Source organism: Scyliorhinus torazame, chromosome 12, assembly GCF_047496885.1.
Source record: "Scyliorhinus torazame isolate Kashiwa2021f chromosome 12, sScyTor2.1, whole genome shotgun sequence".
NCBI classification, from domain to species: Eukaryota; Metazoa; Chordata; class Chondrichthyes; order Carcharhiniformes; family Scyliorhinidae; genus Scyliorhinus; species Scyliorhinus torazame.
Window position 1 is genome coordinate 144,683,328 of NC_092718.1, and position 15,809 is coordinate 144,699,136.

Sequence of the window (15,809 nt, forward strand, 5' to 3'; positions counted from 1 at the left end):
AAACATCTGTACGCCCTTGTCAGGGGAAAAGACAATACATGAACTCCACAGCATAATCACAGGGGAATAAAGTCCAAGATTATTGATGAACTGCAGGATAATAACAACACCCATGTCACTTGGAAAGGCCGAATCCATGACAGGATCTTCCAACAGCACTCAGGATCTCTCAAACGTTCCATCGAAGCGTCTTCACCCCCCGCCATGCTGTCGCCCGACGTCCATACGGCCAGAAACCCGGCGGTGGGGATGACTTGACACGGCCAGTAACCTCCAACCCCTCACGGCGAGCATCGCAGATAGGACAGCGTAAGACCAGTAGTCGGTGCCTCCACCCAACCCCAGGCTTGCAAGGCTTGGTTCGATGTGCTTCCTTCAACATTCTCTCAAGGATACTTCGCAGTTCATCAAGGTGAGCACCAAAAACCTGCACTACCGAGCCGAGATCATCATCCACAACGTCATTCGCAATGGCAGTCATCACTGCCACCGCCGCCAGTACTGCCGAGGTGTGGGCCCACTCACCAGCAAAACCACCCACTGCAAGCTGGGCCCCACCCCAACCATCTCCAACGGGATTCTCTCTGATTCTCTCGGCTCTTCAACGTCAAACCGGGATCATCCAGGGGCAGAGCGCAAGTCGTATATCTCCCAAAATAGATAATTATGGAATATGCATTAAGATAAAATAAAGGTGGGTGGCATGGTAGCGCAGTGGTTAGCACTGCTGCCTCACACGGCGAGGTCCCAGATTCGAAGCCCGCCCCTGGGCCACTGTCTATGAACGCGTGGAGTTTGCACATACTCCCCATGTCGGCATGGGTCTCACCCCACAACCAAAGGTGTGTAGGTTAGGTGGATTGGCCACGCTAAATTGGCCCTTAATTGGGGAAAAAAAATTGGATACTCTAAATGTATTTGAATTTTTTTTTAAAAAGGATAAAATAAAGGTTTAAAAGCAAAGTGGGGCCAGAGCTTGTGAAAATGCAGCTGCTCCCACGCTCACCATGTGACACCCTCACAAAGTGGTTGCTTAATGCAACTGGCATCTGATTATAGCTATTTTCACTTCTCTATTGCAACGCATGTAGCTGCTGCAAGGAGAAAGGTCTGTGTGTCATTGAGACAGTTCATAGAGAGCTGGCTTTTAGTGGAAAAACCGCTAAGATTTACCTTAGCTAATTAATGCGAGTGGGAAGTGAGGAAAGATTGGGTGAACCACCTGATACATCAACTTGAGGAAAGCGCTCGACTAACACTCTCTTGTTTTGGTCAGTGAGTTCCAGCACTTGCAAGAAGATTTACAAATTCATTGTCTGTTTAACATGGAGGAGGCTTACATCAGACACATCGAGGTGCTGGGATTTGAGAAAAGATTTGTACCAAACCAGCATTACGTAAGTAGGACTGCATCAGCTGAGGGTCCCTGATTGTCAACCTTTGCTTCGCTTTCAGAATGACAGTCCGATCATCGTGTCTTGTGTTTTGTTTGATTGTCCCGGGAACCTTGGAAATGAGCAGAATGTTTCTGGAGAGTAGTCAGTCTGATCAGGCGCTCTTGGAGACTGTCTGCAGGATACAGCAAATGACCAAACAAATAGGCTGATTGCAAATGTCTTCACTTTTGTAATATCTGTCTGGGTAGAGTCTCCCAAGGCAAGGTTTCAAAAGATAGGGATCATTGGTGGCCACTGAGCAAAACTCACCAGTGACTTTCTTGGGTAAATGGAAAGAATTACAGAGTGCAATCCCAAAGAATTGATTTATTCAGCAATCGTTAACCAATAGTTGATGCATTGAATCCTTCAATGTTACAATAGAGAAAATGCAAATAGACTGATCAATTTTATGAATATTGTTTTCGCCTCCTGAAGCAGGAAGTCTGAACTCACTTGCCTTGTCACACCCCATATCCTCGTTAACATCCCGTCAAAGAACAAAGAACAAAGAAAAGTACAGCACAGGAACAGGCCCTTCGGCCCTCCAAGCCTGTGCCGACCATGCTGCCGGTCTAAACTAAAATCTTCTACACTTTCGGGGTCTGTATCCCTCTATTCCCATCCTATTCATGTATTTGTCAAGATGCGCCTTAAACGTCACTATCGTCCCTGCTTCCACCACCTCCTCCGGCAGCGAGTTCCAGGCACCCACTACCCTCTGCGTAAAAAACTTGCCTCGTACATCTACTCTAAACCTTGCCCCTCTCACCTTAAACCTATGCCCCCTAGTAATTGACCCCTCTACCCTGGGGAAAAGCCTCTGATTATCCATTCTGCCTATGCCCCTCATAATTTTGTATACCTCTATCAGGTCGCCCCTCAACCTCCGTCGTTCCAGTGAGAACAAACCCAAGTTTATTCAACCTCTCCTCATAGCTAATGCCCTCCATACCAGGCAACATCGTGGTAAATCTCTTCTGCACCCTCTCTAAAGTGTCCACATCTTTCTGGTAGTGTGGCGACCAGAATTGAACACTATACTCCAAGTGTGGCCTAACTAAGGTTCTATACAGCTGCAATATGACTTGCCAATTCTTATACTCAATGCCCCGGCCAATGAAGGCAAGCATGTCGTATGCCTTCTTGACTACCTTCTCCACCTGTGTTGCCCCTTTCAGTGACCTGTGGACCTGTACACCTAGATCTCTCTGACTGTCAATACTCTTGAGGGTTCTACCATTCATTGTATATTCCCTACCTGTATTAGACCTTCCAAAATGCATTACCTCACATTTGCCCGAATTAAACTCCATCTGCCATCTGCCAGAAAGGATATTATTAAACTAGAAAGAGTGCAGAAAAGATTTACTAGGATGTTGCCGGGACTTGATGGTTTGAGTTATAAGGAGAGGCTGGATAGACTGGGACTTTTTTCCCTGGAGCGTAGGAGGCTTCGGGGTGATCTTATAGAGGTCTATAAAATAATGAGGGGCATAGATAAGGTAGATAGTCAACATCTTTTCCCAAAGGTAGGGGAGTCTAAAACTAGAGGGCATAGGTTTAAGGGGAGAGGGGAGAGATTCAGAAGGGCCCAGAGGGGCAATTTCTTCACTCAGAGGGTAGTGAGTGTCTGGAATGGGCTGCCAGAGGTAGTAGTAGAAGCGGGTACAATTGTGTCTTTCAAAAAGCATTTAGATGGTTACATGGGTAAGATGGGTATAGAGGGTTATGGGCCAAGTGCGGGCAACTGGGACTAGCTTAATGGTAAAAAACTGGGCGGCATGGACTGGTTGGGCCGAAGGGCCTGTTTCCATGCTGTAAACTTCTATGATTCTATTCTATGCCATCTCTCGCCCAAGTCTCCAGGCGATCTAAATCCTGCTGTATCCTCTGACAGTCCTCATCGCTATGCGCAATTCCACCAACCTTTGTGTCGTCTGAAAACTTACTAATCAAACTTACCATCATCTAAACCCAGCCAGCTGATTGCTTGCCACAATCTTTAAAAGCCAACCCAGTCTCCTGCTTGGTTGCTTCCCGTATCCTTTAACATTCCTCCTCACAAGGAAACTATCTGGTTTCTTTATAAATAATACCAACAAAAAATGTATTCATCTCACTCTTCATAATTTCAGATCAGGTAGGGAGTTGTGGATTTCCTCTACCTTTTGTGTGCAGTAATGATTTAATTCCTACCGTTCTCGCAGCACAGAAATCTTTCTAATCCCTTCACTCAAACCTTTTTGTGGTAGAGTTAAATTTGTGTTCTCCACCATTTGACTGACCTGTGGAAACAATCTGTAACTGTTCTTCTGATAGTGGATTTATAAATCAGTTATCGCCTGTTAGCCTGTTCAGCTTGAGTGAAAAACAAGTCATCTTTCGAACTCGTATTCTTTATCACTGGCAATATGCTAGTCAATCCTCACTGCATCTTTTCCATTGGCCCTATCGACATGCAATGCCGTCTTTAGAGACTTGCTTGTCGTCACACAAAGCACGCTCTGCGTCTCAACCCCGTTCCAAAATCACGCAAGTTAAGATACATTTTCATTTTGGCTCTTACTTTCAAAGTAAATGATGGGCGAAATTCTCAGTTTGGGAAACTAAGGAGTTTAATGTAGAGAAGTGTGAGGTGATTCACTTTGGAAGGAATAACAGGAATGCGGAATATTTGGCTAATGGTAAAGTTCTTGGAAGTGTGGATGAGCAGAGGGATCTAGGTGTCCATGTACATAGATCCCTGAAAGTTGCCACCCAGGTTGATAGGATTGTGAAGAAGGCCTATGGAGTGTTGGCCTTTATTGGTAGAGGGATTGAGTTCCGGAGTCGGGAGGTCATGTTGCAGCTGTACAGAACTCTGGTACGGCCGCATTTGGAGTATTGCGTACAGTTCTGGTCACCGCATTATAGGAAGGACGTGGAGGCTTTGGAGCGGGTGCAGAGGAGATTTACCAGGATGTTGCCTGGTATGGAGGGAAAATCTTATGAGGAAAGGCTGATGGACTTGAGGTTGTTTTCGTTGGAGAGAAGAAGGTTAAGAGGAGACTTAATAGAGGCATACAAAATCATCAGGGGGTTAGATAGGGTGGACAGTGAGAGCCTTCTCCCGCGGATGGAAATGGCTGGCACGAGGGGACATAGCTTTAAACTGAGGGGTAATAGATATAGGACAGAGGTCAGAGGTAGGTTCTTTACGCAAAGAGTAGTGAGGCCATGGAATGCCCTACCTGCAACAGTAGTGAACTCGCCAACATTGAGGGCATTTAAAAGTTTATTGGATAAGCATATGGATGATAATGGCATAGTGTAGGTTAGATGGCTTTTATTTCGGTGCAACATCGTGGGCCGAAGGGCCTGTACTGCGCTGTATCGTTCTATGTTCTATGATCTAATGGGTGCGTTGCACCTGGCGCATTTAGGGTAGCATTGTGGTTAGCGCAATTGCTTCACAGCTCCAGGGTCCCAGGTTCGATTCCCGGCTTGGTTCACTGTCTGTACGGAGTCTGCATGTTCTCCCTGTGTGTGTGTGGGTGCTCCAGTTTCCTCCCACAGTCCAAAGATGTTCAGGTTAGGTGGATTGGCCATGACAAATTGCCCTTCGTGTTCAAAATTGCCCTTAGTGTTGGGTGGGGTTACTGGGTTATGGGGCTAGGGTGGAGATGTGGGCTTGGGTCGGGTGCTCTTTCAAAGAGCCGGTGCAGACTCGATGGGCCGAATGGCCTCCTTCTGCATTGTAAATTCTATGAAATCTATGAAATCATATCCATGCGAGCCGGTTAGATCGCAGGAGAGGCTGAAATCGGGATCCGCGTTGGGCGCCAATCGGTTTCTGATCTAACCGACCAGCTCTTGTTGGTGGGTTCTGGATCCGCCTAGGCGTGGCGAGGCACCAATTGCCACTAATTGAGGGCAATCTCCATATCATTAACGGGATGGACCCCCTATCTGATGGACTCCCGTGATCTAACCGGCTCCCCAGCGAGCGGTCATGCAGCCGCCCTATAGCACATCTATATAAAAACATGAAGCTAGCGCAATGGCCAATCTTTGTGTCGTCCGCAAATTTACTAATCGGACCAGTTACATTTTCCTCCAAATCATTTATATATACAACAGCAAAGACCCCAGCACTGATCCCTGCGTAACACCACTAGTCACAACATCCATTCAGCGACCCTCTGTCTTCTATGACCGAGCAGGTTCTGTATCCATCTTGCCAGTTCACCTCTGATCCTGTTTGGTGCCAGTCTGCCATGAGGGTCCTTGTCAAAGGCTTTACTGAAGTCCATGTAAACAACACCCACTGTCTTCATCAATCATCTTTGTCACCTCCTCAAAACACTCAATCAAGTTTGTGAGGCACGACCTCCCCTTCACAAAGCCATGCTGTCTATTGCAAATAAGTCCATTTGTTTAGAGGTATTACGGTACCTGGTATGCTGGAGCACTATTGGTGGAAACTGTATGCTTTCTATTGGTTAAGATGTATGGTAGCTCCGCCCTGCTAGGTGGGGTATAAGAGCCCGTGCCACCCCAGCAGCCTTCATTCTGTACCTGAGCTGCTGGGGGAAACATCTAGCTTATTAAAGCCTTCAGTTGGACTACAACCTCGCTTTAGTGGTCATTGATCGTGCACCAATTTAATTAGCTAGTTTTTAAAAAAAGGATGGAGCTCCGAATCAAGCCGGAGTGTCTGCAACTCAGCCCCCACGCGGCGAACTCAGCGGCAATCTTCAAGCACTGGCTGGCGTGCTTTAAAGGGTATCTCGGGACGGCCGAAAACACACCCACGGGAGAACAGAAAATGCAAGTCCTGCACTCAAGGGTGAGCCCGGAGATTCACACCCTCATTGAGGAAGTGGAAGACTTCGATGCAGCAATAGAGCTGCTAAAAGGACATTATATTCGCCCGGTAAACCAGTCTACGCCCGGCACCTGCTAGCAATGAGGCGACAAATCCCTGGGGAATCGCTGGAAGAATTCTACCGTGCGCTCCTGGTGAAACTGTAGCTGCCCGCAAGTTTCGGCGAGCGAGCACACTGAACTCTTGGTCCTGGACGCTTTTGTGGCATGAATGCTATCCACACAAATCCGCCAGCGACTGCTAGAAAAAGACACTCTAGGTCTCAAGGAGGCACGGGCCCTTGCAGGCTCCCTGGATGTGGCCTCCAGAAACGCCCGCGTTTACTTTCCCGACCGCGCAGCAGCCCCCTGGGCAGCGTGGAACCCCTCCGCAGCCGACCCCGAGACATCCCCCATCCCGCCACAAGCCTGTGCTGCAAGGCGGCCTGGCAACCCCGGGGGACCCCGCTGCTACTTTTGCGGGCAGGCCAAGCACCCCCGCCAGCGCTGCCCGGCCCGCGCATCCACCTGCAAGGGATGCGGTAAAAAGGGCCATTTCGTGGGGGTATGCCAGGCCCGTGCGGTTGCCGCGGTCTCCGGTGGCGAATGCGGACCGCCACCACAAACCTCTCCACGGTCCCCGTGCGGCCAGCGGTCGCCGCCATCTTCCTACTCCAGGGCCACGTGCGGCCCCAGGCGCCGCCTTCTTGTCCCGCGGACGCCACGTTAGAGGGATGGGCACTGCCATTTTGTGCACCCCCAGCCATGTGCGACCAATGGGAGCTGCCATCTTGGATGAACCCCCAGGACCCCTTCTCGGCTGACCACACACTGCCCGAAGAGAACACTCAACTGCTGCGATTAGCCTCGGTGACTCTGGATCAGTCCCGGCCTCGAACACTCTCAACTGCTACAACGACTGTATTTATCAACGGGCACGAGACGTCCTGCCTAATCGACTCTGGGAGCACGGAGAGCTTCATACACCCCGACACGGTAAGGCGCTGTTCTCTCCTCGTCCACCCCGTTAATCAAAAAATCTCCCTGGCCTCTAGTTCCCACTCAGTGGAGATAAAGGGGTTTTGTGTAGCAAACCTCACAGTCCAGGGAAGGAAGTTCAAAAATTTCCGCCTCTACGTCCTTCCCCACCTCTGCGCGGCTACACTCCTGGGTTTAGACTTCCAGTGTAACCTCCAAAGTCTAACCTTCAAATTCGGCGGCCCTATACCCCCCCCCCCCCCCCCCCCTCACTGTCTGCAGCCTCGCGACCCTTAAGGTTGACCCGCCTTTCCTGTTTGCGAACCTCACCCCGGATTGTAAACCCGTCGCCACCAGGAGCAGCCGGTACAGTGCCCAGGACCGGATCTTTATTAGGTCAGAGGTCCAAAGGCTACTGAGGGAAGGAGTCATTGAAGCCAGCAACAGTCCCCGAAGAGCTCAAGTAGTGGTGGTAAAGACCGGGGAGAAGCATAGGATGGTCATCGACTACAGTCAGACCATCAACAGGTTTACGCAGCTGGACGCGTACCCTTTCCCCCGCATATCCGACCTGGTAAACAGGATCGCGCATTATAAGGTCTTCTCCACGGTAGATCTTAAGTCCGCCTACCACCATCTCCCCATCCGCACTAGTGACCCCAAATACATTGCCTTCGAGGCAGATGGGCGGCTCTACCACTTCTTAAGGGTTCCCTTCGGTGTCACCAACGGGGTCTCGTTCTTCCAGCGCGAGATGGACCGAATGGTTGACCGGTACGGTTTACGGGCAACATTCCCATATCTCGATAATGTCACCATCTGCGGCCACGACCAGCAGGACCACGACACCAACTTCTGAAAATTCCTCCAGACCGCAAAAATCCTTAACCTTACATACAACAAGGATAAATGCGTGTTTAGCACGACCGCCTAGCCATCCTCGGCTACGTAGTGCGAAATGGAGTTATAGGTCTCGACCCTGAACGCATGCGCCCCCTTATGGAGTTCCCCCTCCCTCAATGCTCCAAGGCCCTGAAGTGCTGCCTAGGGTTTTCCAGTCACTACGCCCAGTGGGTCCCCAACTATGCGGGCAAGGCCCGTCCCCTGATCCAATCCACACCTTTTCCCCTGTCGATAGAGGCCCGCCAGGCCTTCAGTCGCATCAAAGCAGACATTGCAAAGGCCACGATGCACGCCATCGACGAGTCCCTCCCCTTCCAGGTCGAGAGCGACGCGTCTGACGTAGCTCTGGCGGCCACCCCCAACCAAGCGGGCACACCCGTGGCCTTCTTCTCACGTACCCTCTATGCTTCCGAAATCCGCCACTCCTCAGTCGAAAAGGAGGCCCAGGCCACAGTAGAAGCTGTGTGATATTGGAGGCATTACCTGGCCGGCAGGAGATTCACTCTCCTCACTGACCAACGGTCGGTTGCTTTCATGTTCGATAATGCACAGCGGGGCAAGATAAAAAACGATAAGATCTTGCGGTGGAGGATCGAACTCTCCACCTACAACTACGAGATCTTGTATCGTCCTGGGAAGCTAAACGAGCCTCCTGACGCCCTGTCCCGCGGCACATGTGCCACCGCACAAGTGGACCGCCTCCGAGCCCTCCACGAGGACCTCTGCCACCCGGGGGTCACGCGCTTTTTCCATTTTATCAAGACTCGCAACCTGCCCTACTCCCTCGAGGAGGTCAGGACAGCCCCCAGGGACTGCCAAATCTGCGCGGAGTGCAAACCGCACTTCTACCGGCCAGAGAAAGCGCATCTGATAAAGGCTTCCCGTCCCTTTGAATGCCTCAGCATGGACTTCAAAGGCCCCCTCCCCTCCACCGACCGCAACACGTACTTCCTGAATGTGATTGACGAGTACTCCCGGTTCCCATTCGCCATCCCCTGCCCCGACATGACCGCAACCACTGTCATCAAGGCCCTCCATAGCATCTTTGCACTGTTCGGGTTCCCCGCTTACATACATTGTGATAGGGGGTCCTCCTTTATGAGCGACGAACTGCGTCAATTCCTGCTCAGCAGGGGCATCGCCTCGAGCAGGACAACCAGTTACAACCCCCGGGGTAACGGACAGGTAGAGAGGGAGAACGGAACGGTCTGGATGACCGTCCTACTGGCCCTATGGTTCAGGAATCTCCCAGTCTCCCGCTGACAGGAAGTCCTCCCGGATGCTCGCCACTCCATCTGGTCACTGCTTTGTACCACCACCAACCAGACACCTCACGAATGTCTCCTTGTCTTCCTCAGGAATTCCGCCTCTGGGACCTCGCTCCCGACCTGGCTGGCAGCACCCGGACCCATCCTGCTCCGAAAACACGTGCGGGCGCACAAGTCGGACCCGTTGGTCGAGAGGGTCCATCTTCGAGAGGGCAGCACGGTAGCATAGTGGTTAGCGTAATTGCCTCACAGCTCCAGGGTCCCAGGTTCAATTCCCGGCTGGGTCACTGTCTGTGCGGAGTCTGCACGTTCTCCCCGTGTGTGCGTGGGTTTCCTCCGGGTGCTCCGGTTTCCTCCCACAGTCCAAAGATGTGCAGGTTAGGTGGATTGACCATGATAAATTGCCCTTAGTGTCCAAAATTGCCCTTAGTGTTGGTTGAGTGGGGTTATTGGGTTATGGGGATAGGGTGGTGTGGGCTTGGGTAGGGTGCTCTTTCCAAGAGCCGGTGCAGACTCGATGGGCCGAATGGCCTCCTTCTGCACTCTAAATTCTAAGAAATTCTATGAATTCGCGACTCTAACCCCCAGTACACCTACGTGGCGTACCCCGACAGCCGACAAGATACGGTCTCCCTACGAGACCTGGCGCCTGCTGGAGCCCCACACACACCCCAGCCACCAGTCCCACCCTCTCTCCCACCAGGACACTTTACAGAAGGATCGGTCCTTCCGCCGGCCCCGTCTAGGCCCCTCCACCCACCGACGCACCCCGCAGACGCTCCCTTCCCAGGTCAACCATTTTCCCCACCAGTGCCGTCTAGGGGTGTCGAAGCTGCCATGGAGATCGAAGCCACGCTCCCGGAGTCACAGGCGCCCGAGCCTCCACCGAAGCTCCGACGATCACAGAGGACGGCCAGGGCCCCCGATCGACTGATTGCTTCATTTTAAATTGTAAACTGTAAACTGTAAATTTAAATCATCAATTGTAAATAGTTATTAGAATTGTAAATAGTTACAAAACGCTGTACGGAGGTATTACGGTACCTCTATAACTAATTCTACCACGTTGCCATGTTTGTAGTGTCAGGCTACCACCCCCGCCGGACTCTTTTTTTAACAGGGGGTGAATGTGGTAGTAGAGGTATTATGGTACCTGGTATGCTGGAGCACCATTGATGGAAACTGTATGCTTTCTATTGGTTAAGATGTATGGTAGCTCCGCCCTGCTAGGCGGGGTATAAGAGTCCGTGCCACCCCAGCAGCCTTCATTCTGTACCTGAGCTGCTGGGGAAACATCTAGCTTATTAAAGCCTTCAGTTGGACTACAACCTCGCTTTAGTGGTCATTGATCGTGCATCAGGGTCGATTTGTTTCCAAGAGGGCCCATGGGGTAATAGATGGCATGCATGTCACCTTGCACGCACTGGTTGGCCCGGGAGTGCCCTTCATCAACAAGGAGGGGTTCCACTCCTTGAACATTCAACTTGTGTGCGACCACCAATTCTGGATCATGTTCATTTGTGCAGGCTTCCCAGGGAGTGTGTACAACTGCTACATCCTGGGGTAGTTCGAGATCCCCGGCATCTTTGAGAAATACCCAAGGATGACGGGTTGGCTCTTGGGGGATAAGGGGTACTCTCTGAGGTCCTGGTTAATGAAGCCTGTAAGGAGGATGGAGACCGGTGCGAAGACCTGATATGTTGCTACCAGTGTGTCTTTAACCTGTATGCGGTGGACTGCGAGCCGGCATTGTTTAATCAAATAGTTTTTATTCACACTCACACAATGTTACAGTTAATCAATCACACCATCCAACACAAGTTATTTTACAGAATACCAAAGTTTATATTCGACCTTAACTTAACTTTAGAGTGACTAGCAAGTACCCAGACAGATATTGGTATTTATCTGTATTCGACTTCTGTAGTCCTCGATGTACGGTCCTCGGTCTGGTCTGATGCTCTGCCTCTGGGCTTCCTTCTATTTGGTGACATGATGGTCCTCTTCGTGGTAGCCGGAGAAGATCACCGTTGTTACATTGCTGCTGCAGAGAGAGATTCTGAGGTGGTGCAGCACTTTTAACCTGCTTGGATTTCGCGCCCCTTTTGGGTGGTCTCTGGGTCATTGCCAGTCAATTGATCAGGACTAGATCACCCTGACCGATCAAGTCCAATCAGTGGCTGCCACATCGATTTTGAGGTGGGCACTCAGTGGCCATGCCTGCAAGCGTTGGGGGCGGGTAGGCTCCCAAACAAGGAGTTTAGGTGCCGCTGTGTCTGGTAAACAAGTGTGATTGACAGGATAGTTCTATTGTTCCTGGGATGGCCTGGAGATGGCCGTTTTCCTGAGTATTGCAATGTCTAGGCTGCAGCTTGATCATCACTGTTTATTTAAACTGCAGCCTGCTTGTCCTTAAACTTGCCCAATTCTCCCAGCATCTTTTCCATTAGGTGGCCGTTCAGCCACGGATATAACAAGGCCCATGTGATCACCCATGATGTAATTGAGCAGTGTATCCGACTCCTCATAATGTGGTTCCGAAGCCTCGACCACTCTGGTGGTGCCCTGCACTACACCCCCCACAGGGTCGCCCACTTCGTGGTTGTCTGCTGTGTCCTCCACATCCTGGCACAGCTGTGGGGCGATGTGCTGGAGGAGGAGAGGAGGAGGGACATGTGGCCTCGTCAGAGGAGGAGGGGCCGGACCAGAAGGGGCTGGTGGATGGGCCCAGGGAGGACTCACAGGAGCAGCCAGTGGATGGAGGACAAGCGGCGGTGAGGGTCTAGCATGTCCAGAAAACCAGGAAGGCCCTCATCCTCGCCCACTTGTCACAGGGCGAGGCTCCATCCATCATCTCCCCTTCCCACCCATTCCCCCTCCCCCCTCATTCCCCCGCCCAAGCCATCTCCAACCCATTCCCTCCCAATTCCCCCCCCCCCCAATTCCCCCCCCCCCCCAAACACCCTGTTCCACCGTCGCAGGGTCTGTCTAAGATCATTCCAGGGTGATGGGCCTGTGCCGACACTGTCAGCAGGTCAATTTACAAGACAGGAGGGTGATAGTAACCCACTGTGAGGTGACTTCTGGTGCTCCTCAATCTATTCCATAGTCTGACTCTTGCCTTTCTGCTGACGGCGCGCTCACTCCCATCTCCTGCACGTCATATGCCTTGGGAGGACCCCAGATCTAGGATCACCATGCCCGAGGGTCAGGGGCCGGGGAGAGCAGAGGGAACCATGGGGATGGGGGTGCAGTCTGGCCTGCAGTGTGGAATGATGTGACAGAGGCCTAACGTGTCTCGGATGTAACGTGCTTAAATGGTGCACAATCAAAACCCTAACAGTCCCCAGCTAACCACCCCCCCCTCCCCCACCCACCCACTCAGTGCCCTCTCAGTGATCCCCTGTCTTCTTAGCCCTCCATGCCCCCATGTCCCCAGGATGCGAATCAGAGGTGGGGCCAGCCTGCTGCTTACCATGCCCTGTTGCCTTTGATGCTGCTAGCGTGTGTCCTCTGGAGAGCCTGGGGCTCGAGGGCCCGTTCGACTTGCCGGGGGCACATGCTGTGCCACCCTTTTCCACCCGCTGATCACAAGACATGCCGTTGTCAGGAGGTGGAGACTGGGGAGAGCTGGCGACTGCCGTGTAGGGTGTTCCGAGATACAAACGAACCAACACGGTTGTAGATGGTACAACTCTGTTTTATTATTCTGGATAATAACAACTGTTAACTTCTGTCTGTGGTTCGTACTTCACCAGTTAACCTGTGGACCCAGCCCTAACACTATCTTAACAATATCTCTCGTTATCCAAGGTTCCCGAAAATTGCCGTATTTATCCTTCTTCCTCACAGGAACATGTCGGTGCTGAATTCCTTTCAATTGACACTTGAAATGTGTTACTGAGGAATGTCACCAGTCATAGATTATCATAGAATTTACAGTGCAGAAGGAGGCCATTTGGTCCATCGAGTCTGCACCGGCTCTAGGAAAGAGCACCCTACCCAAGGTCCACACCTCTACCCTATCCCCATAACCCAGTAACCCCACCCAACACTAAGGGCAATTTTGGACACTAAGGGCAATTTTTCATGGTCAATCCACCTAACCTGCACATCTTTGTACTGTGGCAGTAACTGAGGAATGTGTCGCAGATCCAGATGAACATTGCCAAAGTGCTCCAGAGCGTGGCCCAGTCACTGAGGAATGTGTCGCAGATACAGATGAACATTGCCAAAGTGCTCCAGAGCGTGGCCCAGTCACTGAGGAATGTGTCGCAGATACAGATGAACATTGCCGAAGTGCTCCAGAGCGTGGCCCAGTCACTGAGGAACGTGTCCCAGCTACAGATGAACATTGCCGAGGTGCTCATGAGCGAGGCCCAGACAAAGAGGAGTATCGCTGAAGGCGTCGCCGGCACCATGGTACAGACAATGGGGAGCCGCAAGGGTTGACAGAGCCTAATAAAGCAGGGTCTCTGGAGCATACTCCAGCTGCCCCTTCATCCCAAGGTGGGCCCCAGGTCTGGGAGGAGCGAGCGCCAGAGGCGGACCTGAAACCGTCCAACAGGGAGACAGCAGAGGTCGCTGTCATGATATCCATATTAACATATCATGGTGCAATCACACACACACACTGATAGACAGGTCGACGGACCAATCAACACACACGCAACATCACAGCCAATCACCAGTGAGAGCACACGCACTATAAAACAGGGAACACCACAGTTCCCGTTCATTCCACCAGGAGATAGCTCAGAGCACAGAGCTCACAGCGTGCCACTCAGACGTACACCATGTGCTGAGTGCCTCACTAAGATAGTGTTAGGGCTGGGTCCACAGGTTAGCTGGTGAAGTACGAACCACAGCCAGAAGTTAACAGTTGTTATTATCCAGAATAATAAAACAGAGTTGTACCATCTACCACCGTGTTGGTTCGTTTGTATCTCGGAACACCCAACACGACACGATACCAGGATTGCGAACTTGCCAGCAACTGTGAGACCTACCTGCACATCTTCAGAGATCCGCCACCCTGCGCCATGGACACCATCAGCCCGCCGCAGCCGCTCCAAATCGCTGGAAATCCCGGCGTCAACTGGAAGCTGTTTAAACGGCGCTTCCAGCTCTTGCTCGAAGCCACAGACAGGGAGAATGCATCGGACACCAGGAAGATCGACCTCCTCCTCTCCACGGCAGGGTAACACGCCATCCACATCTACAACTCCCTGGCATTCACGGAAGGCGAGGACAAGACAAAGTACAAGACAGTCCTTCTAAAACTTGAGCAACACTTCAGCGTCAAAGTGAATGAGAGCTTCGAGAGGTAGCAGCGCCTGCAGGGGAAGGATGAGCCTTTTCAATCCTTTTTGACACAACTCCGTATCCTCGCGCAGTCCTGCGGCTATGAGGCCACCTCCGATTCCATGATTCGGGACCAGATAGTTTTTGGGGTCACCTCGGACACCCTACGCCAGCAGCTCCACAAAATAAAGAGCCTCACCCTAGCCACCGCCATCGAAACCTGCGTCCTCCACGAAAACGCGACCAGCCGGTACTCCCAATTCCAGGCGGCCGAAACGCCACGGCAGGGGTCATAAGAGGCAGAACGGGTCCAGTCGATCGAGTTCCTCCCGGCCCGCAGCCCTGACGAGGGCGGCCATTTTGCGCGCTTTCCAAGGCCTCCCGCGCTTGTACGCGCCAAAAGAGGGGACGTCGGCGCAGAGGGATGTGACGCGCAGGCGCGCTCTACGCAGAACAGAACTGCGCATGCGCGGTGGCGCAACGAACGCCATGACATCACGTTGTGCGGCAACTGTGGATCCGCACACTTAAAGCGGCAATGTCCAGCCAAAACTCGACAATTCCTCCGCTGTGTCAAGATGGGCCACTATGATGCCTGCTGTCGAGCAGCTCAACCTGCCAACGGTCCGCAATTCCGCCAGCCTCGCAGGAACATGCGGGCCATTCAGCCTCCATACACCGAGTCATACCCTGACGACGTACAGACCGGTGATACCGATGACCGGGAAGCCTTCTGCGTTGCAGTAATAGACAGAAATTGGATGTCCCCAAGTAGGACCCATCAGCCGATGCCACTGCACAGCGTTAATCCGGGCAATGAATGGTGTGCCACCCTAACGGTCAACCGATCACCAATCACATTCCGTTTAGACACTGGTGCCTCTGCCAATCTCATTGCATGGTCAGCCTTCTACACCTTGAAGGTCAAACCACCGATTCGGCCATCCCGCTGTCAGTTGGTCGATTACAACAGTAATGTTATCCCGGCCATGGGGTCTTGCCAGTTTGAGGTTGCACACAATTCATACACATCAACACTGTCTTTTGAGATAGTTGGATCCTCGAAGGACTC

At 51.9% G+C, this 15,809-nt stretch overlaps 1 protein-coding gene across 1 annotated transcript in view; it reads left to right on the top strand.

Annotated features, from left to right (window-relative positions):
* Positions 1–1,124: 1,124 nt before the first annotated feature.
* Positions 1,125–15,809, top strand: part of ncf1 (neutrophil cytosolic factor 1) — a 260,991-nt gene continuing 246,306 nt past the window's right edge. The window contains exon 1 of the mRNA XM_072469128.1: positions 1,125–1,397. Coding sequence (XP_072325229.1) covers positions 1,326–1,397 — 72 coding nt within the window. The 5' untranslated portion in view covers positions 1,125–1,325. The remainder of the gene's footprint in view (positions 1,398–15,809) is intronic.